We start from the raw sequence: 27,917 nt of genomic DNA on the forward strand, positions 1-27,917 counted from the left end.
TATTTGTATATCCATGTTTACAGTATTATTTCACAGTAGCCAAAAGTGGAAACAACCTGTTATCCATTAACAGATGACTGAATGAACTGGTATATACATAAAATGGAATACTATTCAGCCTTAAAAGAAATTCTGACACATTACCACATGGATGAAGCTTGAGGACATTATGGTAAGTGAAATCAGTTACAAAAAGACAAATGCTGTATGAGTCCTTATATGAAATACCTAGAGTAGTCAAATTCATAAAGACAGAAAGAATGGTAGTCGCTGGGAAGGAGGGAGGGGAAGAATGAGGTGTTACCACTTACTGGGTACAGAGTTTCAGTTTTGCCAGATGAGTGCTGGAGATGGATGGTGGTAATGGTTGCATAACAATGTGAATGTATCTAATACCACTGAATTGTACCTTTAAAAATGGTTAAGATGGTAAATTTTACCATCTTCACAGTTTCCCGAGATTGCAAGGCCAGCAGTTAAAGACAAAAACAAAACTATTTCCAACTGCCCTACAGTGTGCAGACCTTTCCCTTGTCCTGCCCTGAGTAGAACTACAGTTGTCATTCGTGATCCTCCCTTTAAAAAATTATGCTTGTGGCTAGGCGCGGTGGCTTATACCTGTAATCCCAGCATTTTGGGAGGCCGAGGCGGGCGGATCACCTGAGGTCAGGAGTTCGAGACCAGCCTAGCCAACATGGTGAAACCCTGTCTCTGCTAAAAATACACATTAGCTGGATGTGGTGGTGCGCGCTTGTAGTCCCAGCTGCTCGGGAGGCTGAGAGAGGAGAATTGCTTGAACCCGGGAGGCAGAGGTTGCAGTGAGCCGAGATCGCGCCACTGCACTCCAGCCTGGGCAACACTGTGAGACTCTGCCTCAAAAAAAAAAAAATCATGCTTGCGTTTCATGGCGAATGTTACACATTCAAACTTATCAAATATATTAATAGTAAGAAAATAGGTTTCCTATCCGTTGTATATATTTGAGTTCCAGGCGAGATTTCCTTCGCAGAAAGAGTTCCGCAGATGAAAAGTAAAAGAAAATCCTCGGCGAAAATAACCCGCGCGCAGAGGCCGGTCCCGCTACTAGCCCCGCCCAATCAACGAGGCCAATCAGCGGCCCGCAACGGGGGAGGGACACGCAGCCGTCAGCCGAACAATTCGATGACGAGGCCCAGGAAGCACGCTGAAACGCTGGGCGGCGGCAAGCTGTGCGACCTCTTCTGCGGCCGGCCTGGGCAGGTGTCTTCCTCGAGAGGCAGGCAGGGGATCCCGGACGTGAGTCCGTGCAGTTGGGTGTGTTGTGCGGCGGGTGGGGCGGGTTACCCGCCGTTACGCCCTGGCGGGTCCCGCGGACTCGCGGCGCAGACTCTAGGGAGGCCGCAGGCGCGACCCGGGGCGGGGACCGTGCTAGCTGCGCTGCGTCCGCTGCGGCCTGTGGGTGCCCCGGGCTCCTCCCTCAGCTCCCGCGCCGGCGGCTGCCTGTCCGCCGCGGTTGCGCGCGTTCCGGGGAGGTGCTTGGCCCAGAGAGCGGCCTACGGAGAAGGCACAGCGAGGGCAAAGCGAGACCCGGGCGCACGTTGAATTCTGTTGGCTTTGGTTATCTCTGAAAACTTTAAGCATAATTTGAATAAATGCTGTCAGCAGAATAGCTCGGATTTAGTTGTAGTTAATTTTCTAAAACTTCAAATCTGTGAATTAACACAGTTAACAACAACAACAAAAACGGACACAAAACAACCTCCAAATTGGATTTTTTTTTTTTTTTTTTTGAGACGGAGTCTTGCTGTGTCACCCAGGCTGGAGTGCGGTGGTGCTATCTCCGCTCACTGCAACCTCCGCCTTCCGGGTTCCAGCGATTCTCCTGCCTCAGCCACCTGAGTAGATGGGACCACAGGTGCGCGCCACCAGGCCCGGCTAATTTGTAAATTTTATTTGTAGAGAAGGGGTCTCCCTGTGTTGTCCAGGCTTGTCTCTGACTCCTGGGCTCAAAGGATCTTCCCATCTTGGCCTCCCAAAGTGCTGGGATTACAAGCGTGAGCCATTGCGCCTGGCTCCAAATCTGATTTGAGTGTAAAAAGTTAGACACACCATAAGCTGTAGGTTTATTACTGGGTGGTGAAAAACAATTCAGGTTTTCTTTATAATAGTGATTATGAAGTGTTCTTCCCAGACTAGCTTTATCGTCATCTGGGAAATTGTTAAAAATGCAAATTCGCAAGTTTGAGAGCCATGGTTCCAAGAAACTGCATAAACATACGAAATAAGTTGCAGCCTCCCGACTTATACCCTGGTACTTCTAGCCTAAAACAGGATTTGACTCTACTAATCCAGGTTAGTCTTGCCTTTCCCATTACTCACGTGCATTCGTTGAAACCAAAGACTTTTTCTTTTGTGCCCATTTCTACTCACTGCCTGGCCGTCTGCACGACGATCTGTGTTTCCTGGTAGTTTTCCAGTCTAGTAGCTACTATAAACTACTCTCCCTATTTCCCGCTCTGTGGAGATGTCGTTCCAACAGGTCCTCTCCACTCTAAGACCCTGTCCTCTCAGAGAAGCCCCTGAGAGCCATTAGTACTTTTGCCCTGGAGAGGCAGTTTAGGTAGAGCCAGTTTGGGTTCTACCACTTACTAGCCTGGTGGTCTTAGGCAAATTACTTTGTGTGATCTGTAAAATGAAGATGAGTGAAGATAAGAGTACTACTTCCAGTAGTTTTGTGAGGATTAAATTAATGTAACAGTGCTTAGCACATAGTAACAAAATATTAGCTACTTTTTTTTTTTAGACGGAGTTTTGCTCTTGTTGCCCAGGCTGGAGTGCAATGGCGCGATCTCGGCTCACCGCAACCTGCACTCTCTGGGTTCAAGCGATTCTCCTGCCCCAGCCTCCCGAGTAGCTGGGATTACAGGCATGCGCCACCACGCCCTGCTACTTTTGTATTTTTAGTAGAGACAGGGTTTCTCCATGGTGGTCAGGCTGGGCTGGAGCTCCCAACCTCAGGTGATGCGCCCGCCTTGGCCTCCCAAGGTGCTGAGATTACAAGCGTGAGCCACCGTGCCCGGCCTTTAGCTACTATTATACATATTATAATTTAAAAATTATTAGTACCGAAGCCTGAGACAGGAGAGAAATGGTAAAAATAGTAGGGACTGCGGGAGAGAGAAAGAGTAGTGTCCCCTGACAAGTACTAGAATGACATAGGTGCCACCATTAAACGAAACTAGCTAGGATGGTTACTTTTGATTAACACTTTGCTACTCAAGAGTGTGGTCTGCGGCATCACCAGGAGCTTGTTAGAAGTGGAGATCTCAGACCTACCTCAGATTTACTGAATCATAATCGTTTTTTTTTTTTTTTTTTTTTTTTTTTAGCAAACTCTTCAGCAGGTTTAGATGTAGCTTTGTTTGGAGGAAGTGTGAGATTCATTTTAGGATTTCTCAAGGAGTTCCAGCCTTCAATCAGTGACCATGGGGATCTGGCAGGAGGGCTTGAATTTCTAGCTGATTCTTCTTTTCTGTCTTACCCTCCTGTCTTCCATCATTTCTGCATTGCTAATCTCTATCCCTGGAGAAATCTATGGAACTGCTGGTCATTACTGTAGAAAGTAACATAGTTGCCAATAGTACGACTTTGTGGATGTCACAGTCAAAACTCAACTGCCTGGCTGGCACAGTGGCTCACCTGTAATCCCAGCACTTTGGGAAGACAAGGCGGCGGGCAGGGGGATCCTTTGAGCTCAGGAGTTCGGGACTAGCCTGGGCAACATAGCAAGACCCTGTCTCTATAAAAAAGAAAAAAAAATCTCAACGGCTTGACAGGCTTTTCATTCACTTCCCTTTGTATAATGCCTCCTGTAGTACTTTTTTTCCCCTCCAAATCTCCGTTTCCCCCATCCTAACCTCCTCACAGTGTTAGAAATGCAAATTACTCTTAATTTCTCTGTCTACTTCATATCATATTATAATATGAAATCTGTCAGTTTCTCTTTTTACTTTAGAAATTTTGTCTTCATCCGTCTTCATTCATTTCTATTTATGGAGTGTATAACCTCATTGCCTATGAAGAACCCTTCCCGTAACCTTAATTTCATGCACTCCCATCTTGGAGCCTCTCTCCAGTTTACACACTCCCTTTGTCACCTACTTCTTAACCACTTAGAGAATTAGCCTTCTCACTGTCATTCTCTGAAAGGTCATAAATGGCCAACTAATTAACCAATCCAATGGCTTTTTTCCAGACTTTATTCCTCTCCACTTCTCTGAAGTATTGAATACGCTTGATACCACTTTCTTGAAATTAAGTCCCTCCTTGGTTTTTGCCCATTGCATATTTTGGCTTGTCTTCTATTGCCCTGATTAGCCTTCACTCTCCTCTCTGGTATTTGCTTCTTCCATAGCTTTCTTCCTTAGTTGAACTCTTAATTTTTTCCAATAAAGTATACAGTTATTCAGTATTTCTAAGTATCTCCAGAGCATAACAGTGATTTTAGTGTTTTTTGTTTTTTTGTTTGTTTTTTAATTGAGTCAGGGTCTTGCTCTGTCACCCATGCTGGAGAGCAGTGGCGTGATCTCGGCTCAGTGCAGCTTCAACCTCCCCGGCTCAAGTGATCCTCCCACCTCAGCCTCTCCAAGTAGCTGGAAATATAGACGTATGCCACCACACCCAGCTAAATTTTGTTTCAAGTTTTGTAGAGATGGAATCTCCCTAAGTTGCCCAGGCTGGTGTCGAACTCCTGGGCTCAAGTGTTCCTCCTGCCTTGGCTTCCCAAAGTGCTGGGATTACAGGCGTGAGTCGCCACAACCGGCCAGAAACCATTGTTCTATTTATTTTGTGCAGAGCTTTGGTTGTTCAGGCAGGAGGGTAAATCTGGTCCCTGTTACTCCATCTTGGCCAGAAGTAGGAGTTGGGGAAGTGCGTTGGGAGTATAGAGTCCCCCCTTTACCCTTGGGGTATACATTCTAAGATCCTAGTAGATGCCTGAAACTTCAGATAGTACTGAACCTTGTATATATTCTATGTTATTTCCTATACATCTATTCCTCTGCTAAAGTTTAATTTATCAGTTAGGCACAGTAAGAGATTAACAGCAATAACTAATAAAATAGAAAAATTATAACAATACACAATAATAACAGTTATGTACTGTGGCTGGAATTTTTTCACTTGAGGTGCGACAGCAAAACTAGCATGAATTTCTTTCTCCTCCTGTACAATTTCATGGATACAAGTTTTGTTCTTAACATAGATCTTAGCAACCTCATCATATGAGCTTTTTTTTCTTTAATTTTTTTTTTCTCTTGAGTTGGATTCTCACTTTGTCACCCAGGCTGGAGTACAGTGGTGTGTTCTCAGCTCTCTGCAACCTCTGTCTCCCAGGCTCAAGCGATTTTCCTGTCTGAGCCATTCAAGTAGCTGGCATTACAAGTGTGTGCCACCATACCTGGCTAATTTTCATATATTTATTTATTTATTTATTTTGAGACGGTGTTTCACTGTTGTTGCCCAAGCTGGAGTGCAATGGCGTGATCTCGGCTCACCTCAACCTCCACCTCCCGGGTTCAAGTGATTCTCCTGCCTCAGCCTCCCGAGTAGCTGGGATTACAGGCATGTGCCACCACGCTCGGCTAATTTTGTATTTTTTTGTAGAGATGGGATTTCTCCATGTTGGTCAGGCTGATCTCGAACTCCCTATCTCAGGTGATCTGCCCACCTCGGCCTCCCACAGTGCTGGGATTATAGGCATGAGCCACTGTGCCTGGCCTATTTATTTTTTGAGATGGAGTCTCGCTCTGTCGCCCTGGCTAGAGTGCAGTGGTGTAATCTTGGCTCGCTACAACCTCCGCCTCCCGGGTTTAAGCAATTCTCCTGCCTCAGCCTCCTGAGTAGTCGGGACTACAGGTGCTTACAACCATGCCTGGCTAATTTTTGTATTTTTAGTAGAGACGGGGTTTCGCCATGTTGGCCACACTGGTCTTGAACTCCTGGGCTCAAGTGATCTGCCTGCTGGGCCTCCCAAAGTGCTGGGATTACAGGCATGAGCCACCACGCCCAGCCCTTTATTAAGTTGAGAACTTTCACTTTTTCACTTAAAGGAAGCACTTTATGGCTTCTCTTTGACATATCTGAATTGCCAGCATCGTTACTACTGTGCTTTAGGGCCATTATTAAGTAAAGTATAGATTCCTTGAACACACGCACTGAGATACCACAACAGTCGATCTGATAACCCAGATGGATACTAAGTGACTGGAGTGTGACACCTACAGTGTGGACATCGTCCCACGTGGGATGGAACAGGACAGCAAGAGAGTTCCTCACACTCTCCAGAGCTGTGCATAATTGAAAACTTAGGAACTGTTTACTTCTGGAATTTTCCATTTAGTATTTTCAGACTGCAGTTGACTGTGGGTAACTGAAACCTCAGAAAGCAAAACCGTAGATGGGGTTACCACTGTAGAGTTACTGTGTTACCTTGATCCAAAACCTTTACCTGAATGATTCCTTTAACCATTCCCAGTAGGCTTTCTCTGTTAAAGCTGCTGTACCAAATCCAGGGGTCAGTTTGCTGCCCCCTGATCGCCTGACCTCTTAGCAGCATTCAACATATTTGTCTGCTCTCTCCTTTCTTCACTTGGCTTCTGAAATTCCAACCTCTCTTGGTTTTCTTCCTGCCTCATAGCACTCACTAGAATTATCTCTTGCTGGTTCCTCCTCTTCTTTCTGATCCCCGAATGTTGGCTTGCCCAGGACTCAGTCTTTTGTCTTCATAATAGATCTTCTGGTGGTCTTACCCAGATCATCTCTTTTAAACCCCGTCTACATTCTGATCGTCCTCAAATGCAGTCCCACTGCTCTCCTTAGCTTCATCCTGCATATTTATAATCTCTACTTGGACATCAGTGGACACTTCAGATTTACTATATCCAAACAAAACTCTTGATCTTTCAGAACTTGCAGTCTTCTTCAGTCTTTTCCCTTCTCCCAGTTGCCCTGGCCACAAACATAGAAATCGTCCCAAATCTTCACTTGTCCTTACCTACATCCAAATTTTCAGCAATTTCTATAGTGTATTTCTGTATTAGAGTAGCAAGAGATGTTATAAGAAATAAACCCCTATATCTCAGTATATGCCATAAATGAAATTAATTTTTGCTCACATGAAAGTGAAAAGCTATATTCCCACTTAGTGGGTGGCCTTCCAGGTGGTCATTCAGGGGCCCAGGTGCCTGCATAGTTTGGCTGCCCTCCTCCAGGGCTCAGTGTCCTGGGAATTCCCTGGTTGGGAGAGGACAGCTGGTAGGTTTTCATGGGCCAGACTTGGATGTGGTGCATATCCCTTCTATCCGTTGGGTTGGCTAGAACTTAACTATTACGTGGCCATACTTCACAGAGAGGCTGAGACATACAATCATCATTTGTCCAGAAGGAAGAAGAAATATGCCTAGTGACCTATTAGCTGGTCATTTTGCCAGATGTAGTAGGGTCTACCTACAGATTTTAAAAGTCTGACCATTTGTCATCACCTTTGCTGCTGTCTTTAGCTCATGTCACCTTCATCTCTGAAGTGGATGACTACAGATCTTCCTAACCTCCTGATAATCTTCCATTCTAATCTCTACATAGTAGCCATAGTAATGTCTTTTAGAATGTAAACCAGATTCTGTCACGCCCCTATTTAAAAGCCTAAAGTGGCTTCTTGTTACACGTAGAGTGAAAACCACACTCTTTACTGTGGTCTACCACTCCCTCCCCGCCTCCCCGCCTCCCCGCCTCCCCGCCTCCCAGCTCATTCCCAAGACCCAGCTGTTCTGGCCTCCTTTCTGTTCCTTGACTGCTTCAGCTTCTTCTCCACTAAGGGCTTCTATACTTGCTGTGTCTTCTCTCTGGATGTTCTCCAAATCTTCCTAAGATTATCTTATTTTTCTCCTTAAATATTCTTGTGGTTATCTACTTGCATGTAACAAACCACTATAAAGTGTAATGCTTTTTTTTTTTTTTGAGACGGAGTCTCGCTCTGTCACCCAGGCTGGAGTGCAGTGGTGTGATCTCGCCTCACTGCAACTTCCGCCTCCCAGGTTCAAGTGATTCTTCTGCCTCAGCCTCCCGAGTAGCTGGGACTACAGGCGCGTGCCACCATGCCCGGCTAATTTTTTGTATTTTTAGTAGAAACGGGGTTTCACTGTGTTAGCCAGGATGGTCTCGATCTCCTGACCTTGTGATCCGCCTGCCTCAGCCTCCCAAAGTGCTGGGATTACAGGTGTGAGCCACCATGCCTGGCCAAGTGTAATGGCTTTAAACAACACTTTTATTACTGCTGGTGATGTTGTGGTTTTATGGGGTGTGATGGGGCTCAGTTGGATAGTTCTTTTATTCTACATGATGTTGGCTGGGTCACCAAGTCAGTCACCAGAGGTTGGACTGGAACCACCAAGATGGCTCACCCACATGGCTGGCCATTGATATTGGCTGCAGGCTGGGAGCTCAGTGTGCCCCTGCACCCAGCCTCTTCGTGTGACTTGGCCTTCTTACAAGGTGGCAGCTGGCTTCCAAGAGGGGCGTGTTCCCACAAACATATGTTCTGTCTGAGGATTCTCCAGAGAGACAGTGAGGGTGGGAGGATGGATGGATGAGAGGGGATTTATTAGGGGAATTAGCTCATATGATTATGGGTGCCGAGAAGTACCATGATAGGCTGTCTACAGGCTGGAGACCCTGGAAGGCCAGTAGCCTGGCTCAGTCCAGGTGTGAAAGCCTTAAAACCAGGGAAGCCTATGGTGTAATTTTCAGTCTGAGGCTGAAGGCCTGAGAACCTAGGGGCTGCTGGTGTAAGTCTGGGATTCCAAAGCCTGGAGAGCCTGGAGTTCTGATGTCCAGTGACAGGAGAAGAAGAGTGTCCCTGCTCCAGGAGAGAAAAGAAATTCCTTTTCTCTTTTTTGTTGTATTAGGGTCCCCAGCTGACTGAATGGTGCTGGCCCCTACAGAGGGTGGATCTTCCACACTCAGTCAACTGACTCACAAACCAGTCTTCCCTGGAAACCCCTTCAGACACATCAGAAGGAATGCTTTGCAGTTCTCTAGGTTTTCCTTAGTCCAGTCAATTTGACACTTAACCATCACATGTTCCAAAGTGAAGTAGAAGCAGGCGACCCTCTTGAGGGCTAGCCCTAGAACCATCATAGCCCCACTTCAACCAAAGGATTTTGGTTCAGTAGTCACAGGGCCAGCCCAGATTCAGGAGAGGGGGAAATACACTCCATCTTTCCGTGGGGAGAGTAACAAAGCATTTGTGACCGTCTTAGATCTTAGGGGCCTACCCTGAAATACCCAGCATCGCCTAATCCATATGTACCACTGTCTTGCTTTATCTTCTTAGGATTTATCACTATCTTGAGTTACATGTTTTTGTTTTTGTTTTTTTGCCAACTTACTGTCCTTCCTTCCCCCCTAGAATGTAACCTTCCTGAAGAAGACCTTTGTCTGTGTAGACTCCTGGTATCCCTGTAACTTAAGATAGTGCCCAGCACGGTGGCTCATGCCTGTAACTGCAGCACTTTGGGAGGCCAAGGCGGGTGGATCACCTGAGGTCGGGAGTTCAAGACCAACATGGAGAAATCCCTGACCAACATGGAGAAATCCCTTCTCTACTAAAAATACAAAAAATTAGCTGGGTATGGTGGCACATGCCTGTAATCCCAGCTACTTGGGAGGGTGAGGCAGGAGAATTTTTGAACCCAGGAGGCAGAGGTTGCAGTGAGCCAAGATCGCGCCATTGCACTCCAGCCTGGGCGACAAGAGCGAAACTCCGTCACACACACACACACACACACACACACACACACACACAAAGACAGTGCCCAGTATACAGTAGGTATTTGGTAAATGTTGAACAAATGAATGCTGAACTCGTTCCACAACCATATTCTCATTATGAATTTCTTTTTAAAATTAACATCACCATTTTTGTTGCTGGTAGGCCAAGGTCTGTAGGATTGATCTTCAGAGTGTGCCACGTGTGTTCTTTCTGGTTTTTTTGCCACCACTCTTTTAGGCCAAGTACCACATCTTTTTTCTGCTTCAGCCTCTTTGTTGGATAATGAATCCAGGTTTTCCTCTTCCTGTGCGCTTAGTGCTGGTGGTGGTGGTGGTGGTTGTTGTTGTTGTTTTTGAGACCGAGTTTTACTCTTTCACCTAGGCTGGAGTGAAGTGGCACGATCTCGGCTCACTGCAACCTCCGTCCCCCACCCAGGTTCAAGCGATTCTCCTGCCTCAGCCTCCCAAGTAGCTGGGATTTACAGGTGTGTGCCACCATGCCTGGCTAATTTTTGTTGTTGTTGTTGTTTTATTAGAGACTGGGTTTCACCATGTTAGCCAGGATGGTCTTGATCTCCTGACCTCATTATCTGCCTGCCTCGGCCTCCCAAAGTGCTGGGAGTTAGTCGTAAGCTTTTTTCCTCAGCAGTGTCATCACCACCCACCCACCTCTACCTCTCACCGTATCCATCCTCGCAATTGCAATTGCTGAAGCATACACTTTGCCCTTTGCCTCTCCCATCTTGAGCGCTTAAGATGTTACCCATACCTCGGATTCCCATTCCTGTGCAGTCTTTCCACTTTCTGGTTTCTCCAGTCGGATGTGCTTTTTTTTTTTTGAGACGGAGTTTCACTCCGGTTGCCCAGGCTGGAGTGCAATGGCATGATCTTGGCTCACTGCAACTTCTGCCTCCCAGGTTCAAGTTATTCTCCTGCCTCAGCCTGCCGAGTAGCTGGGATTACAGGCATGCACCACCACACCCAGCTAATTTTGTATTTTTAGTAGAGATGGGGTTTCTCCATGTTGGTCAGGCTGGTCTCGAACTCCTGACCTCAGGTGATCTGCCCGCCTCGGCCTCCCGAAGTGCTGGGATCACAGGCGTGAGCTACTGCGCCTGGCCAGATGTGCTTTCTTTATCCTTTGAACCTCTAAAATCCTTGAGTCCTTGCTATGGCTTTATTTGCATTTGCTGCTTAACAAACATTTACTGAATGTCTTTCACGTGCCAACCACTGGGCTGGGTGTTGAGGTTGGGGAGATGGAGGGACAAGATAGAGAGGCCAGTGGGAAGGTGACTTCATATCTAGGTAAGATACTATCTTTCCCTAGAGAAGTTCACATTAACAGTGGTTTTCTATCTTGGCTACACATTAGAATCACTTGGGGAGCTTAAAAAGATCCCAGTGCCTGGGTCCTAATCCCAGAGATTCTGATTTAATGGTTTTGGGACATGGCCAAAACATTGGGAGTTTTAGAAGCTCCTCGGGTGATTCTAATATGGAGCCAAGGTTGAGAGCTATTGTGCTAATGGAAGAGACAGACCGATAAATGGCTAATTTCATTGCTTCCAATGCCAGAAGAATATACAGGGCACATGGGGAACAGGAGTATTTAATTTAGCCTAGAGTGATTTTTATTGTACAACTAGACCGTAAGCTGTTTATGGGCAGGGCCCAGGGCTTTGTTATCTTGGGGTTCGCTTGCCTGATTCTTATATGTAGTAGGTATAAGATAGGCTGCCCAACAGAACTTTCTTCGATGATAAAAATGTTCAAATGTTCTGTATCCACCCTGTCCAATATGGTAGCCACTACCCATATGTGACTATTGAGTGCTTGAAATGTAGCTAGGGGGAATGAGGAACTGAATTTTAAATTTTATTTAATTTTAATTAAATAGCTACATAGAGGAGTTACTAAGTGTTTAAATTATTTGACTGTTTATGCAGGGGCTTAGGTAAGGCAGGTTATTTTCTCTGAATGGTTTTGAAGTTTAGTCACTGCATTTGAATCGTAAATTCCCACCTTTCTTTTTTTTTTTTTTTTTAAAGGCGGAGTCTCACTCTGTCACCCAGGCTGGAGTGCAGTGGCGCGATCTCAGCTCACTGTAACCTCTGCCTCCTGGGTTCAAGCCATTCTCCCACCTCAGCCTTCTGAGTAGCTGGGATTACAGGCACACACCACCATGCCTGGCTGAGTTTTTGTATTTTTAGTAGAGATGGGGTTTCAACTTGTTGGCCAGGCTGCTCTTGAACTCCTGGCCTCAAGTGATCCGCCCAGCTTGGCCTCCCACAGTGCTGGGATTACAGGCGTGAGGCACTGCACCTGGCCGTTTCCCACTTTTCTTATTTCTCATTTGTTAAAAAAAAACAGGGGGGGCCAAGCGCTGTGGCTCATGCCTGTAATCCCAGTACTTTGGGAGACCAAGGTGGGGTGGAGGTCGGGAGTTCGAGACCAGCCTGACCAACATGGAGAAATCCCATCTCTACTAAAAATACAAAATTAGCCAAGTATGGTGGCCCATGCCTGTAATCCCAGCCACTTGGGAGGCTGAGGGAGGAGAATCGCTTGAACCTGGGAGGCAGAGGTTGCAGTGAGCCGAGATTGCACCATTGCACTCTAGCCTGGGCAAAAAGAGTGAAACTCTGTCTCAAAAAAAAAAAAAAAAAACCCAAAAAATAGGGGGGAGGTTCGTTAAAATACCTGTTTTTAAATGGACTTTATTGAGCTATAAATCACATAGTATATAATCCACCCATTTAAAGTGTCCAGTTCCACCAGGTGCAGTGGCTCATGCCTGTAATCCCAGCACTTTGGGAGGCCGAGGTGGGAGGATAGCTTGAGCCTAGGAGTTTGAGACCAGCCTGGGCAATATAGTGAGACCCTATCTCTACAAAAAAGTTAATTAATTTTAAAAAATTAGCCAGGTGTGGTGTAAGCTTGTAGTCCCAGCTACTCAGGAGGCTGAGGTGGGCAGATCACTTGAGTCTGGGAGGTTGAGGCTGCAAGTAAGCTGGTATTGTGCCACTGCACTCCAGCCTGGGCAACAGAGGGAGAGACCCTGTCTCAAAAAAAAAAAAAAAAAAAAAAAGGTATACAATTCAACGGTTTTGGGTATATTTGCATGTATTTGCAACCATTATTATAATTTTAGAACATTTTTCATTACCTCAAAAGGAAACCCTGTACCCTTTAGCTACTATACTCCCAAACCTTCAGCCTTAACCACCTGTTAATCTACTTTCTGTCTTAATAGATTTGCCTATTCTGGACATTTCATATATATGTACTCATATAATGTGTGGTCTTTCATATCTGGTTTCTTTCACATAATGTAGCATTTTCAAGGTTCATATGTGTTGTAGCATGGTGTCAGTATTTCATCCCTTTTTATGGCTGAATAATATTCCATTGCATGGCTATACCAGTTTTATTTATCAGTTAATGGAAATTTGTTTGTTGTTGTTGTTTTTTTTCTGTGATGGGGGTCCCACTCTGTCACCCAGGTTGGGGTGCAGTGGTGTGATCTTGGCTCACTGCAACCTCTGCCTCCCAGGCTCAAGCGATCCACCTGCCTCAGCCTCCCAAGGGGCTGGGATCACTGGCTTGCGCTACCATGCCTGGCTAATTTTTTGGTTATTTTTTTCATTACCTAGCCTGGTCTTGAACTCCTGAGCTCAAGTGATCCACCTACCTAAAGTGCTGGGATTACATGTGTCAGCCACCACACCTGGCCCTGTTGATGGAAATTTGGGTTTTTCCCACCTTTTGGCTATTACGAAAAATGTGGCTCTGAACATTCATGTACAAGTTTTTGTGTGGACATATATTTTCATTTCTTTTGGGTATATACCTAGCAATGGAATTGCTGGGCCATATGGAAAAATACCTATTTTCTTATATCAGTGAGCATATTATGCATATATGCATTTTTTTAATATATGAACACCAATTTATTTTTATTTTGTGTACCTTCTTCCTTAGATACTGTTCAGAAAGTGTTATCTTAACTCTAGAAGGAAGTAGTTTTCATTACAAAACAATCTGGCTGGGTGCAATGGTTCATGCCTATAATCCTAGCACTTTGGGAGGCCAGGGTGGGAGGATCAGTTGAGGCCAGGAGTTTGAGACCAGCCTGGATAACATAGTGAGACCCTGTCTCTACTAAAAATTAAAAAAAAAAAATTATCCAGGTGTGGTGGCACATGCCTGTAGTCCCAGCTAGCCAGGAGGACCTCTTGAGCCCAGGAGTTGGAGGATGCACTGAGCTGTGATTGTATCACTGTACTCCAGCCTGGGCAACAGAGCAAGACCCTGTCTCTAAAAATAATAATAATAATAAAAAAAACCCAAAACCCAATTTATTTAAAAAAATAATTCTATTTCATTATATATATTAAAAATTGTTTTAGCCTTATACAGGATGCTGTGTTCTTTGCTCCTTTGTGAATGTCTGTTGCTGGTAGCTGGTTATGCTCATGATGATGACTGGATTGACCCCACAGACATGCTTAACTATGATGCTGCTTCAGGAACAATGAGAAAATCTCAGGTATTAAAAAAAATTCGTGCATGTGTGTGTGAGACCTTATCAGTCCCATGATGGAAATAGTCTAGCTCTGTTGTTTTGCACAGAGCTATGAGGGTCATGGATCCATGATTAGCAATTATGCAGAATATTTTCTTGACACTGTTAATCTAAAATTATTTCAAACCTACCTGGTATTGAATTTGAATGTAAAGCCCTTGAAGTAGCAAAATAATATGATTTTAGTTCTTAGTGTGTACATTTGAAACTTTTTTTTTGTGGTTCAGTACAATTTAAGAATATAACATGCAGAGTCATGAAATGATGAAGTCAGAGTCTTAGTCTTCATTAACCAAAGGCTATTTTTGTAACTAAACTATGAAGAAATAAAATGTTTCTATACTCTGTTTTAGGCAAAATATGGTATTTCAGGGGAAAAGGATGTCAGTCCTGACTTGTCATGTGCTGATGAAATATCAGAATGTTATCACAAACTTGATTCTTTAACTTATAAGGTTAGTTTTTTTCATTGATAAATTTTATATTTTTATATTATGTTAAATCGCTCTATATTCTTGTCTCTGCTGATAAATTTGTATTTCTAGTGTTTCCGTGTACCGTATGATTTTTATATGTCAAATTTTTCTTTGGATACTCTAACCTTGGTTTCTTATTAGTTATTCTAGCCTTGGTTTTTCTAGTAGTACCTTGTATTTTCCTGTAATAACATTGACATCTCTGTGTTGTAAGTATTTCTTTACCAGACTGCAGACTTCTTGGTGCAAGGAGTACGTTTCATTCATCTTAATTCTCTGTCACCTATCCCAGGGCTGAGGCATAGTAAACTCTCAACAAATGTAGCAAATGAAGAAATGTGTCTATTACCAGCTTATACGAATAAGAGTTACTCTTAAGAAGGATTATTATAATTTAGTGTGTAATAGCTATTCATTCCTTCATTTATCCAATCCTCTTAAAAAAATGTAGCTGAAGAGTTTACACAAAAATAAATAAGTCAAGGGATGTGAATGTAGTCGTTATGTGCTGTGGGAGCCACCCTCAGTTGGCTGCGTAGGCAGGGTGAACTGGTAGCAGTGTGGAGGTAAGGAGGTGAGGCCTGGAATGGAGAAGGGGGGTGTCAGTGAGATCAGTGGAGGCTGCAGAGGTCCAGCAATGCTGAAGGTCTGAAATGAGGCAGTGATGGGTTGAAGATGAGAGGCAGATATTAAACTTTTATGAGGTAGAATAGGCAAATGTTGATGGCTTAGGGAAGTAGGGGGGATAAGGGATAGGGAAGAGCTAGAGTGAATGAGTCCCAGCTTGAGAGACTGGGAGAGTTTGTTCACTGAGATCCAGATATAGCCCAATAAGATCTATACCCATCTGCTTGTGATTCTTATTAAGTACGAATATTGTCTCACCTGAGTGGTTGAGAAGGTGCGCTTGGATAAAATTTGCTTCACTCCCATGATTTGAGGAAGCCACAAGAAAAAGAAAAGGAAAAAAAAATTGCTTCACTTTGTGTATTATTATTGTATAGTGAGCTATACAAAAGTTTGGTTGCACAGCAAAAATGCAGAAATACCTTTTTACAGAATTTTTTTATTCCATTGTTTGTGACTGGTTTAAACATTCTAAGAAACATGATTGGTAAAATGGAGTCTTGAATTCTTTTTTTTTTTTTCCTAAGTTGTTTAAGGTTTAGAAAATAAACTGGTTTTACAAACCTTGCCTGAGAGCAAAGGAAACTGCTGTGTTCTTCTATGTCCTTCTCTGCTCAGTGTCCTTCTTAAGTCTGTGTGCTGCTCAATTATTGTCATGTTTATCCACTGATGTGCATTTCAGCGCTCATCTCATGGTCCACACTCCATTAAAAAATGCAAGTTGATGATCACAAAGTTATTCTAATGTTTGAAAAATACCCACTACCCTCAGCGACTTGCCTGCTGGGTTGGTGGTGGCAGAGCTAAGTTCGTAGGAAGTCTGCTCCCGTGTAGAATTGTGTGCTGAAGGGTTGCCATGTGGGTGGTACCCTGGAGAAGCTGCAGTTCCTGCCTTCCTGAGCATTCCATACAGCATGGGATGATTAATTGCTGATTAAAACATTAATAAAAGGCCAAAAGTCATATGCACATTGAAGAAATATTCTGTTGTGTCCTTCATTTCATCATCTGGCTTCATCTTGTTTCTGTTTCTCTGTCCCTTTGTCTCTCTCTGTGTATTTATTCTACTCTTCCCTCCTGCCCTTCCTTCCTTCTTTCTCTTGTTAAATTGTTGCTTTGGAATTAGAAAGAGGCAGATTGGTCCAGATGCTCTGCTTGTGGATCTCTGCCTCCTTTAGCTTTAAAGTTGCTGAAAGTCAGCAGAAAAACTGCCAGGTTAGGGCTAAGTATTGGATCTGTGCTCCTTATTTGTTGCCTACTTGCCCTTTGCAAAGAGAACATGGGGAAGCAGGCCAGCTTTGCACTGTAATATATTATAGCTGATAAATGCAAGCTTGATCAAAACAACTAGCTCCTTACCTTGATTCCGATGACAGCACTAGGCTAGAAACTTAAACCTTATATTATACTTTGACTCTAACTAATGTTGAATTGATTTTATGGTTACAGATTGATGAGTGTGAAAAGAAAAAGAGGGAAGACTATGAAAGTCAAAGCAATCCTGTTTTTAGGAGATACTTAAATAAGATTTTAATTGAAGCTGGAAAGCTTGGACTTGTGAGTATTTGATGGTGTGATACTAATCCGTATAGTGTATATTTTTATTTATTAATTTCAAATAATATGAAGAAGTGAAAGCATCATGATGCTTTTTAACAGAGACCACCTGACTGACTCTTTAACCAGAAGCTATTCATTCAGGATTAAAGGCACTACTATACTGCTTTGCAGTGGTCTGGTGGAAGATGAGCAGTGCAGACCGCTCTTTCTCCTCTAGTTTGTATGGATTTACTTACTCAGCTCTGTGCACTGCTCCACCAGTTAATGGAGGTGAGGAGGTGGGGTGATAATTCTGTTCTGAGCCTACTCCTTGTTTTCTCTCAGTATATGCTGAGAAAAAGAAAAATGTATTTTCGGTAGTTTTTCTCCTTGTTGTTTACTGTGGTGAGTGCTGCTTTATAGACATATTGTTCATAATTATTGTTAAAATTTCCTTTTTTTTTTTGAGACAGAGTCTCGCTCTGTTGTCCAGGCCGGAGTACTGTGGTGCAATCTTGGCTCACTACAACCTCTGCCTCCCGGGTTCCAGCAATTCTCCCTGGCTCAGCCTCCCGAGTAGCTGGATTACAGGCACCTGCCGCCATGCCTGGCTAATTTTTGTATTTTTAGTAGGGATGGGGTTTTGCCATATTGGCCAAGCTGGTCTTAAACTCCTGACCTCAGGTGATCTGCTTGCCTTGGCCTCCCAAAGTGCTGGGATTACAGGTGTGAGCCACCGCGCCTGGCCAAAATTTCTATTTTTAAGAAGTCACTGTTTTCACTTTGGGAAGTGAAAACTTCCCAGACTTAATGCATTAATTTAGTTTTAATTCACTTACCAAAGTGAAAACATCAAGAAAACATAAATTTAATAACTTATAACATTTAGAAAGCTCATTTAAAAGCTCATAGACTTTTTTTTTCCCTATTGTGTGTGCCACCAGAATTGATTTAGAGAGTCAGAGACCAGCCTTTGGTCTTGATCTGGCCATTAGCCCCACCTGCCAGAAGTGGTTACAGGCAGATCCCTGAAAATGAAAGGCCCTTGCATCAGCACAGTGTAGGCTGGCAAAACTTGCCATATACTCCATCTTCCTGGTACAGTAAGAAGTGACCAAAAGAAAAAGCGGTAGATGAATAATAACGCCACCTTATTCTGGAAATGTAGAAGCAGATGCGTTCTCATACGTACACTCTGTAATTTGAGCCTTACAGCTATGTACAGGGTGGAACAGAACCTAGATAAGGAAACAGATGGAACCAAAAATACTTAAGATGGAAATGCTGGAAAATATTTAGTTTCTGATTTTTTTTGAGACAGAGTCTTGCTCTGTCACCCAGGCTGGAGTGCAGTGGCGCAATCTCGGCTCACTGCAAGCTCCGCCTCCCAGGTTTACACCATTCTCCTGCCTCAGCCTCCTGAGTAGCTGGGACTACAGGCGCCCGCCACCATGCCCGGCTAATTTTTTGTATTTTCAGTAGAGACAGGGTTTCACCGTGTTAGCCAGGATGGTCTTGATCTCCTGACCTCGTGATCCGCCTGCCTCGTGCCTCCCAAAGTGCTGGGATTATAGGCATGAGCCACCGCGCCCGGCCACGTCTGGCTAATATTTTTGTGTTTTCAGTAGAGACAGGATTTCACCATGTTAGCCAGGCTGGTCTCAAACTCCTGACCTCAAGTGATCTGACTGCCTCGGCCTCCCAAAGTGCTGGGATTACAGGTGTGAGCCACCATGTCCCACCTTGTATTTACTGTTTATAAAAGAAAAAGGAATTTTATTTGTATCAACTGGCTAATTAATGCAAAATTTGTTTACAGTGATTTTGCTAAGCTGAACTCACACTAATAAAGGTAGTTATAAATATGTATTTTATGGAAACCCATTATTTTGTTGCTCTTTGAGATCCTTCTTGTTTTTCTTGTTTGCACTAATACAGATTTTAGGCTATCTGAAAACTGTCAGGAAATGAAAAGTCATGCAGTGAATCATAAAATGAAGATGCACAGTTGATCCTCATTCTTCACAGATTCCGTATTTATGAATTGACCTCATTAAGTCTGTGTAACCCCAAAGTCAATAATCGAGGTGTTTTGTGGTTACTCTGGGACACAGTGAAGAGTGGTAAAAAATTTGGGTTGCCTGTTGCAGGCATTCCCAGCTGAGATGGAACAAGGCAATCAAAACTGTTTTCTTGTTTCAGCTCTCATACTGCAAACAAGTGTCTTTTTTTGTGGTCTATTTAGTGGTATATTTTTTCATACTTTTTTGAGGGGAGAGGGGTGATTTTTTTTATTTTTATTTATTTTGAGACCAATCATTAAACAGCATCATTTCTTTGTTTAAAACGGCCCTCTGATGTAGTGCTGAGCTGAGGTCTAGTGTTTCTAAGTGCAAGAAGGCCACGATGTACTTACAGAGAAAAGGAAAAGGTGTGTATTAGATAGGCTTCAGTCAAGCATAAGGTATAGGACAGTTGTCCATGTGTTCATTGTTAGTGAATGAACGATATGTATTTTAAATAAGGTGTCCTTAAACAGGAATGTACAGAAACACACATAAAACAAGGTTATATATTGATCAATTGATAAAAATGCTATGACAGGTTTGCACGAACCAAACCCTATATTTATTATAGGAGTAATGGTTCAGTACTTGCTAACTGGTGTTTGAGGTGACTTTATAGAAGATAACTACTGTGAGGCTGGGTGCGGTGGCTCACGCCTGTAATCCCAGCACTTTGGGAGCCCATGGCGGGCGGATCACGAGGTCAGGAGATCGAGACCATCCTGGCTAATGCGGTGAAACCCCGTCTCTACTAAAAATAGAAAAAATTAGCCAGGCGTAGTGGCGGGCACCTGTAGTCCCAGCTACATGGGAGGCTGAGGCAGGAGAATGGCGTGAACCCAGGAGGTGGAGCTTGCAGTGAGCAGAGATTGCGTCACTGCACTCCAGCCTGGGCGACAGAGCGAGACTCCATCTAAAAAAAAAAAAAAAAAGAAGATAACTACTGCGAATAGCAAGAATCAACTATATTTTAGTGAAATTTACAGTATCTTTTTTACATAGAGTTCTAGAATTTTTAAATGTTTTTCATGTATATTATCTTTGGTTTTCATGTTGGCCTGTGAAGACAGGTGGATATTATTATTATTATTTTTTTTTAGAGACAGGGTCTTACTCTGTCTCCCATGCTGGAGTGCAGTGGTATGCTCATAGCTTACTGCAGCCTCGAATCCGGGGCACAGACAATTCTTCTGCCTCAGCCTGCTGAGTAGGCAGGAGCCAGGTGCACACCACTGCACACAGCTAATTGTTAGAATTTTTTGTAGAGATGGGGTCTCGCTTTGTTGCCCAGGCTGGTCTTGAAGTCCTGGCTTCAAGCTATCCTCCCACCTTGGCCTGTCAAAGCACTAGGATTATAGGTGTGAGCTACCTCGCCCAGGCTATCATTCTTATACATATGAAATACTGCAAACTAATATTTAGTTCCAAATTGGCTTTTGTCTTAAAATGGTTCACCAAGTAGTAATAAAATTCTCTTTCTATTGTTTGTTTTTTGGTAAATTTAATTTAGCCTGATGAAAACAAAGGCGATATGCATTATGATGCTGAGATTATCCTTAAAAGAGAAACTTTGTTAGAAATACAGAAGTTTCTTAATGGAGAAGACTGGAAACCAGGTGCCTTGGATGATGCACTAAGTGATATTTTAATTAATTTTAAGTTTCATGATTTTGAAACATGGAAGTGGCGATTCGAAGATTCCTTTGGAGTGGATCCATATAATGTGTTAATGGTAAGATGGGATGAGGGCAAGGGCATCGTCATTAAGTTTCCTTTTTAAAATACTTTCCAAACTCCGCCATAATTATGATAAGAACCTGTACTAGGTCACTCATACCGTATTGATGAACAAGCCACAAAATTGTAGAAATGATTTTGTGCTTTTGAGTCCAGTTCTTTTTAGCTGTCTTAAGTGTTTTTGGTGGCTGATTTCTGCTTCTCTCTGTTTTAAGGTACTTCTTTGTCTGCTCTGCATCGTGGTTTTAGTGGCTACCGAGCTGTGGACATATGTACGTTGGTACACTCAGTTGAGACGTGTTTTAATCATCAGCTTTCTGTTCAGTTTGGGATGGAATTGGATGTATTTATATAAGGTATTACATGGATGGAGGGTTTTACAATTTTAACACATTTATTCACAATGAAAGAAGACTCTAATCCATTGAGAGCAATCTTGCCTTGGATGTGGGTTGGAGGCAGTGATTAGAGGTGGCCCATGCTGGAGAGGAATTAAATGGACACTTCTTAGCTGACAGTTTTTTGATTCCTTGACCAGTTAGTGGGTAAAAAAGTTCAGTCCTAATTTTCATAACCCAGTTACTGTTAACATTTGGGCATCTAAGTCAGAATAAAGCCAGGTGGGTTGGGTGTGGTGGCTCATGCCTGTAATCCCAGCACTTTGGGAGGCTGAGGTGGGCAGATCACTTGGTCAGGAGGTCAAGACTAGCCTGGCCAACATGGTGAAACCCTGTCTCTACTAAAAATACAAAAATTAGCTGGGCCTGGTGGCGTGCACCTGTAGTCCCAGCTACTCAGCAGGCTGAGGCAGGAGAACTGCTTGAACCTGGGAGGTTGCAGTGAGCCAAGATTGCGCCGCTGCACTCCAGCCTGGACCACAGAGTGAGGTCTGTCTCAAAAACAAGGAAGAAAAAAAAAAAAGAATAAAGCTATGTGGATACATTTAAAAATTATCATGTAGGTAATTTAGAGTATGTCATTCTATGTCTTTGCTAGAAATGATACCAAAATATTATTTTTTAAAAATTAGGTTATTTTTTGAATAAGTGGTATATTCATGGCAGAGAATTTAGAAAAGGCAGATACAAAGAAATTAATTTTTAAAATAACCTATAATTTTATCACCTAGAGAAAATCTGTCAATAGTTTAAGGTATTTCTTTCTAGATTTTTCTAGATTTTAATTATCTTTCAAAGTTGGGATCATACTGTATATAGAAATTGGAAAGGACCACTACTGTTCCCATCAACATAGCATAAATGATAATCATTGAAAGAAAATTTTAGATCTTTCTAGCAGAGTGAGTCAAGTAGCCAAGTATTTTCAATGATTTCATCTGGTTAAAGCATTGTGACATTTCCTTAACCTTTTGCTGTAAGTATTATAGTATGTAGAAGTAATTATTTACAAATTAAACACAGATTCTGTGGGGAAGGAAAGTTGCTTGAGTATTGTCACCTTAATGATTGTATATTGGTCATTGTACTGGAAATTATCCAGTGCAAAATAGGATATCATCAACTATAAAAGAAAATAAGAAGTAGTCATTTAATTTGTATGGCTAGAACTAATTGTTGTTGTTGTTGCTGTTGTTTTTGAGACAGTCTCACTCTGTCCCCCAGGCTGGAGTGCAGTAGTGAAATCTCGGCTCAATGCAACCTCCACCTCCCGGGTTCAAGCGATTCTCTTGCCTCAGCCTCCTATCTGGGACTACAGGCCCGTGCTATCACGCCCGGCTGAACTAATTTTTCAAAACAATATTTTTAGTAAAGTTTCCCTTTTTCATTATAATTACTTACAGAGAAGGCAATTGTAGTTAGTACTTTATGCTTACTTGTTGCATTAAGGCTGTACTTTTCCATGAACTGGAAATAGCTACTCTTTACAAATAATATGTTTTCCTATAATCCTAGCACTTTGGGAGGCTGAGGCGGGCGATCAGTTGAGGTCAGGAGTTCAAGACCAGCCTGGCCAACATGATGAAACCCCGTCTCTACTAAAAATACAAAAATTAGCTGGGCGTGGTAGCGGGCACCTTTAATCCCAGCTACTCGGGAAGCTGAGGCAGGAGAATCGCTTGAACCCGGGAGGTGGTGGTTGCAGTGAGCCGAGATTGTGCCACTGCACACCAGCGTGGGTGACAGGGCGAGACTCCGTCTCAGGAAAAAAAGAGAAAAAATAGTAATAATAATATGTATTTTTTTAATTAAAAATTTATAACAGTCTGGTTTGGATGAATGGTAAAGACACTCTTTGAATGAAGGTCTTTTGGATGTGTAGGCCTAACCTTCATAGGTAACGGCCTCTCCTGGTTCCCTTTTGGTGTTGGGCAGCTAGCTTTTGCACAGCATCAGGCTGAAGTCGCCAAGATGGAGCCATTAAACAATGTGTGTGCCGAGAAGATGGACTGGACTGGAAGTATCTGGGGTAAGGTGTTTGTGCAGTTGTCCTTATTTTGAATAGAAATTCTGAGAATGAGAGAACATTTATCTGATAAAATAACAGGAGGCTTTCCATGACTGAATCTTTAATATCAGAAGAACATGCAAGAAGCATTTTAGGTTTAAAACCAGTGACTTTTTGTGCTCATCTAAAGTCACAGGGAAGGAATAGAAGTTGTATATATGTTGGCTCTGATATTATCTGTCTTCCTTCATAAGACTGTGTGAAGGATCCTATGCTCGCTTTTGTTCATCTCGTCCTTTGCACAGGGTCTGGCATATTCTCAATAGAAGTTTATTAAACAAGTGAATGAATGTATGTATGAATTAATATCCATCTTAAATTTAATGGCCTTATATTGACTTGTGAAATTTTATGTTGTAGCTTTACTTTTTTTTAACTACGGGAAAAATTAGTTTTTTTATTCTTTCACATTTTATAAACATTCTCATGAATGTTCACTACCTTTGGTTGTATGTATCTAGCAATGGGGATGGTTTAATAATGTTCCAAGGCATTTTATAAATGCAAGTCCATGACTGACACAGAATTCTGCAGATGGATTCCAAAATAAATGTTTCTTAAAAAGTTGTGGGAACTAAACCAATTCAGCCTTCCTTCCTGGCTTCAGTGGACAGTGAAATGCCTCCTCTAGCTCAGGCTAGTTTCCCAACGTATATAAGCCTGATTTGGAAAAATTAGAACTAATATTCCACTTTATTTTGTAAACTCCATAAAGAACTGACTTTTTAAATTAAAAATTTACTGAGGTAATTGTGGATTCACACAGTAAGAAATACTAGAGAGAGAGCCCGTGTACCCTTTCCCCATTTTCCTCCAGTGGTGACATCTTGCACAGCTTTAACAGTACAATATCAGAGTCAGGATATTGACTTTGATACAATCCACCAGTCTTATTTCGACTTCCCATTTTACCTGTACTCATTTGTGTTTGTGAAGCATTGCTTTTAAAGTGTTTACCTTTTAGACATTTTTATAAAATACAATTTTTTATCTGCATAAAACATGTATAATTTGAATGGATTTTTAAAACATGATTTTGGACATAAGATGAAGAATTTAAAAATCAGCATTACAAGGAGTCTACTTAAAACTTAAGATAAATTAAAATTCATTGGTGGGTGGTCAGGGAGGGTCAAAACCAAAGTAATGTCTTGTTTGGGAATGAAATGCAGCATTAAAAGAAATGATCAGTGTTTTGTCTGTTTCTCTAAACAGAATGGTTTAGAAGTTCATGGACCTATAAGGATGACCCATGCCAAAAATACTATGAGCTCTTACTAGTCAACCCTATTTGGTTGGTCCCACCAACAAAGGTATAGCATATATTTTGTAAAAATTACTTAAAGTCAGTCAGAAATCCCTTGTATTTTAAAGAAATTTAGTGTTTGAGTCATTTTGCTAATAAGCGTTTGTCCAAGAAAAAATACTTTTGCACAGTGATTTTCATATTAAAAATGGCGCAACAGCATTTTAATTTATGTAACATACTTTCAGCATCAGTACACAATGAATTTTGATGCATTCTGTACCTTAGTCCTGTGAGGAGAAAATTAAGTTGCCTTTCTCTCGTTTTAGGCACTTGCAGTTACATTCACCACATTTGTAACGGAGCCATTGAAGCATATTGGAAAAGGAACTGGGGAATTTATTAAAGCACTCATGAAGGAAATTCCAGCGCTGCTTCATCTTCCAGTGCTGATAATTATGGCATTAGCCATCCTGGTTAGTATTAATATATTAGCACTGTTGGGCCAGGCGTGGTGGCTCACGCCTGTAATCCCAGCACTTTGGGAGGCCTAGGCGGGCGGATCATGAGGTCAGGAGATTGAGACCATCTTGGCTAACACGGTGAAACCCCGTCTCTACTAAAAAAAATACAAAAAATTAGCCGGGCGTGGTGGCGGGCGCCTGTAGTCCCAGCTACTCAGGAGGCTGAGGCAGGAGAATGGGGTGAACCTGGGAGGCGGAGCTTGCAGTGAGCCGAGATTGCACCACTGTACTCTAGCCTGGGCGACAGAGCAAGACTCCATCTCAAAAAAAAGAAAAAAAATTATATATATATATATATGTCTATCTATATATATTTATATTTATATATCTATATATATTTATATATTTTATATTATATATTTATATTATATATGTATATATAATATATATTTGTATATTATATATTTATATTTATATATGTATATATAATATATATTTGTATATTATATATTTATATATTTATATATTTATATATATTTATATATTCACTGTATTTAGCAAGATTTATATTAAATCTTAGTATTAATATTAGTAATACTGGTTAGTATTAAATATTAGCACTGTCAATATTTAGCAAGATTTACAGAAAAAAAGGCAATGCTAAAATTATTGGGCTTCTTTGATGTTGTAAATCAGGCTAAGTCACGCTTAATGAGAAGGCGATTTTTAAGTGATACAGATTTTTTTCCTCCCCTCTGCCCCTCTAAATGATACAGACATATTATACTTACTTGTATATTTTTATAATCAAGAAAGTAGTTCTCTAGTTTGATTGCATATGTCATAGCAGTGATTTAGAATAATAACCTCTTTATAAATGTGTTAACCTTGGTAAATTAATACACAGGAAATAGGAAGTTGATTTCTGTCTCCCAGAAAGGGGGCCTTCTTATTTCTAGTCAGTTTTTGCAGCAGTGAGAAGGGTAGAGCATTGAGTTTGACACAGAACCAGAAAGGGATGTGGAAGAACATGGGTATGCTGAGAAAGAGTTTGGGGATCCAGGAGAAGACATTAAGAAGAAATATTACTCGTCATCCCTCCATGGTCTATTCAGTGTTTTTTGTTATCGATTTTTTAGCTATTACCCAAGTAAAGCAGTTGTCGCATAAAACAAAAAGAACTCAGATGTGCCAAGGGAAATTCTCTTCCCTAAGGATACAAGATTCACTATCTCTGTTCACTTTGAAATCGTTTCTTTTTTGGTTTTGTTTTTTGGCTTGTGATTACAGGATTATGTGGTTGACGGGTATTTTTTTGTTAGGTGACATTAGTTCTATAGTCATAGTTTAGTCTCTGAAACTGAAATTATCAGCAGAGTCTTCACCATCTGTTTTTGTTTCCTGTGCTCCCTAAGGAAAGTTATGCTTTCCTTAAAAGTTTTGCTGCTTTTGTCTTCAAATAGTAGTGTTTGAAAGACTAGTACAGAAATTTTCAAAGTTTCTGTTCTCAGGACCTCTTTGCAGTCTTAAAAATTGAAGCCCACAAACAGCTCTTACTTAAGGTGATTATATTTATTGATACTTACATATTAGGAGTTAAAACAAATTTAAAACATACGAGTACTGTACACGCAAGCACGCATCCCCTGAGTCTGAGTGAGGCTGTCACTCTAGCATCTGGAACGTTCTGTGTATACTCAGGAGGGGACAGTGAAAAAGACAAATAATAATGTCTTTGTATTATGAAAAGTTTTGATCTCATAGATCTCCTGAAAGTCTCAGGTATCCCCCGGGGGTCCCTGGGCCACACTGTAAGGAACTGCTGCCTACTTTTTCCCATGGAATGTGAATCAAAACCTGTTGAATTTTAGCTGTAACTTAAGCCTAGTTTATATTTGTAAAAAGAAAATGTACAGAAGATTGTTTACATAATGATATACAACTTTAAATATTTTCAGCATTTACCTTATATGATGGGCATGAATCTAGAAACATGAATAATTATCAGACTAGAACCTTCTAATTTAAATATCTAGGCTTCAGCCTGCCATTGTTATAGTTCAATCGAAATGTGTCTAGCTGATTAAAATGTCTACTGAAAGATTTATTAAGTTTTATTGGCCACTCTGGCCTTGTATTAATCTAAAGAAAAATGAAAAAAAGTCAAATTAACATGTTTATGTCTATAAATGCCACAAGTAAGTTAAATTACATAACTTTGTTAGCACTCTGAATAAAATGCCTCATAACTTTTGTAAGTTAGCCATTGAGTCCTCAGGAAAATGTATTTCTTTTCCTTACAGAGTTTCTGCTATGGTGCTGGAAAATCAGTTCATGTGCTGAGACATATAGGCGGTCCTGAGAGAGAACCTCCCCAGGCACTTCGGCCATGGGATAGAAGACGGCAGGAGGAAATTGATTATAGACCTGATGGTGGAGCAGGTGATGCCGATTTCCATTATAGGGGCCAAATGGGCCCCATTGAGCAAGGCCCTTATGCCAAAACGTATGAGGGTAGAAGAGAGATTTTGAGAGAGAGAGATGTTGACTTGAGATTTCAGACTGGCAACAAGAGCCCTGAAGTGCTCCGGGCATTTGATGTACCAGACGCAGAGGCACGAGAGCATCCCACAGTGGTACCCAGTGTAAGTCAGCAACTCTTTTATTCTGCTGTCCCTTCATTACTGGTTCTACATCCTTCTGGAAGAGGTCTGATTGTTTTTACTCTTTTACCCCTCACCCTTAATTATATCATGAGTGATTACCCCTCACCCTTAATTATATCATGAGTGATATAGCCACTCACTCTCTCCCCTTTCTGGTCAAAAGTTAGTTCAGCTTCCTCAGAAGAAATAAAGTTAGATTTAACTTTTATGTAAAATACAATTTAACAGTAGTTTG

At 41.9% G+C, this 27,917-nt stretch overlaps 1 protein-coding gene across 27 annotated transcripts in view; it reads left to right on the forward strand.

Annotated features, from left to right (window-relative positions):
- Positions 1 to 1,107: 1,107 nt before the first annotated feature.
- CLCC1 (chloride channel CLIC like 1) overlaps positions 1,108 to 27,917 on the forward strand; it is a 31,505-nt gene continuing 4,695 nt past the window's right edge. For 2 of the 27 annotated variants that reach the window (XR_010112914.1, XM_055115236.1), the window contains exons 1-12: positions 1,117 to 1,275; positions 2,171 to 2,331; positions 10,190 to 10,292; positions 14,220 to 14,359; positions 14,749 to 14,850; positions 16,948 to 17,055; positions 20,614 to 20,835; positions 21,056 to 21,196; positions 23,174 to 23,267; positions 24,522 to 24,619; positions 24,882 to 25,028; positions 27,320 to 27,661. Coding sequence is in view for 19 of the 27 variants with exons in the window: in XM_055115236.1 (XP_054971211.1) it covers positions 14,231 to 14,359; positions 14,749 to 14,850; positions 16,948 to 17,055; positions 20,614 to 20,835; positions 21,056 to 21,196; positions 23,174 to 23,267; positions 24,522 to 24,619; positions 24,882 to 25,028; positions 27,320 to 27,661 (1,383 nt within the window). In the remaining 8 variants the exon portion in view is untranslated. Of the gene's footprint in view, positions 1,294 to 2,170; positions 2,332 to 10,189; positions 10,293 to 14,219; positions 14,360 to 14,748; positions 14,851 to 16,947; positions 17,056 to 20,613; positions 20,836 to 21,055; positions 21,197 to 23,173; positions 23,268 to 24,521; positions 24,620 to 24,881; positions 25,029 to 27,319; positions 27,662 to 27,917 lie in introns of all 27 variants that reach the window. The other 25 variants (XR_008626015.1, XM_063606679.1, XR_010112917.1 and 22 more) reach the window with 21 other exon arrangements.

This window comes from Pan paniscus, chromosome 1 (genome assembly GCF_029289425.2).
Source record: "Pan paniscus chromosome 1, NHGRI_mPanPan1-v2.0_pri, whole genome shotgun sequence".
NCBI classification, from domain to species: Eukaryota; Metazoa; Chordata; class Mammalia; order Primates; family Hominidae; genus Pan; species Pan paniscus.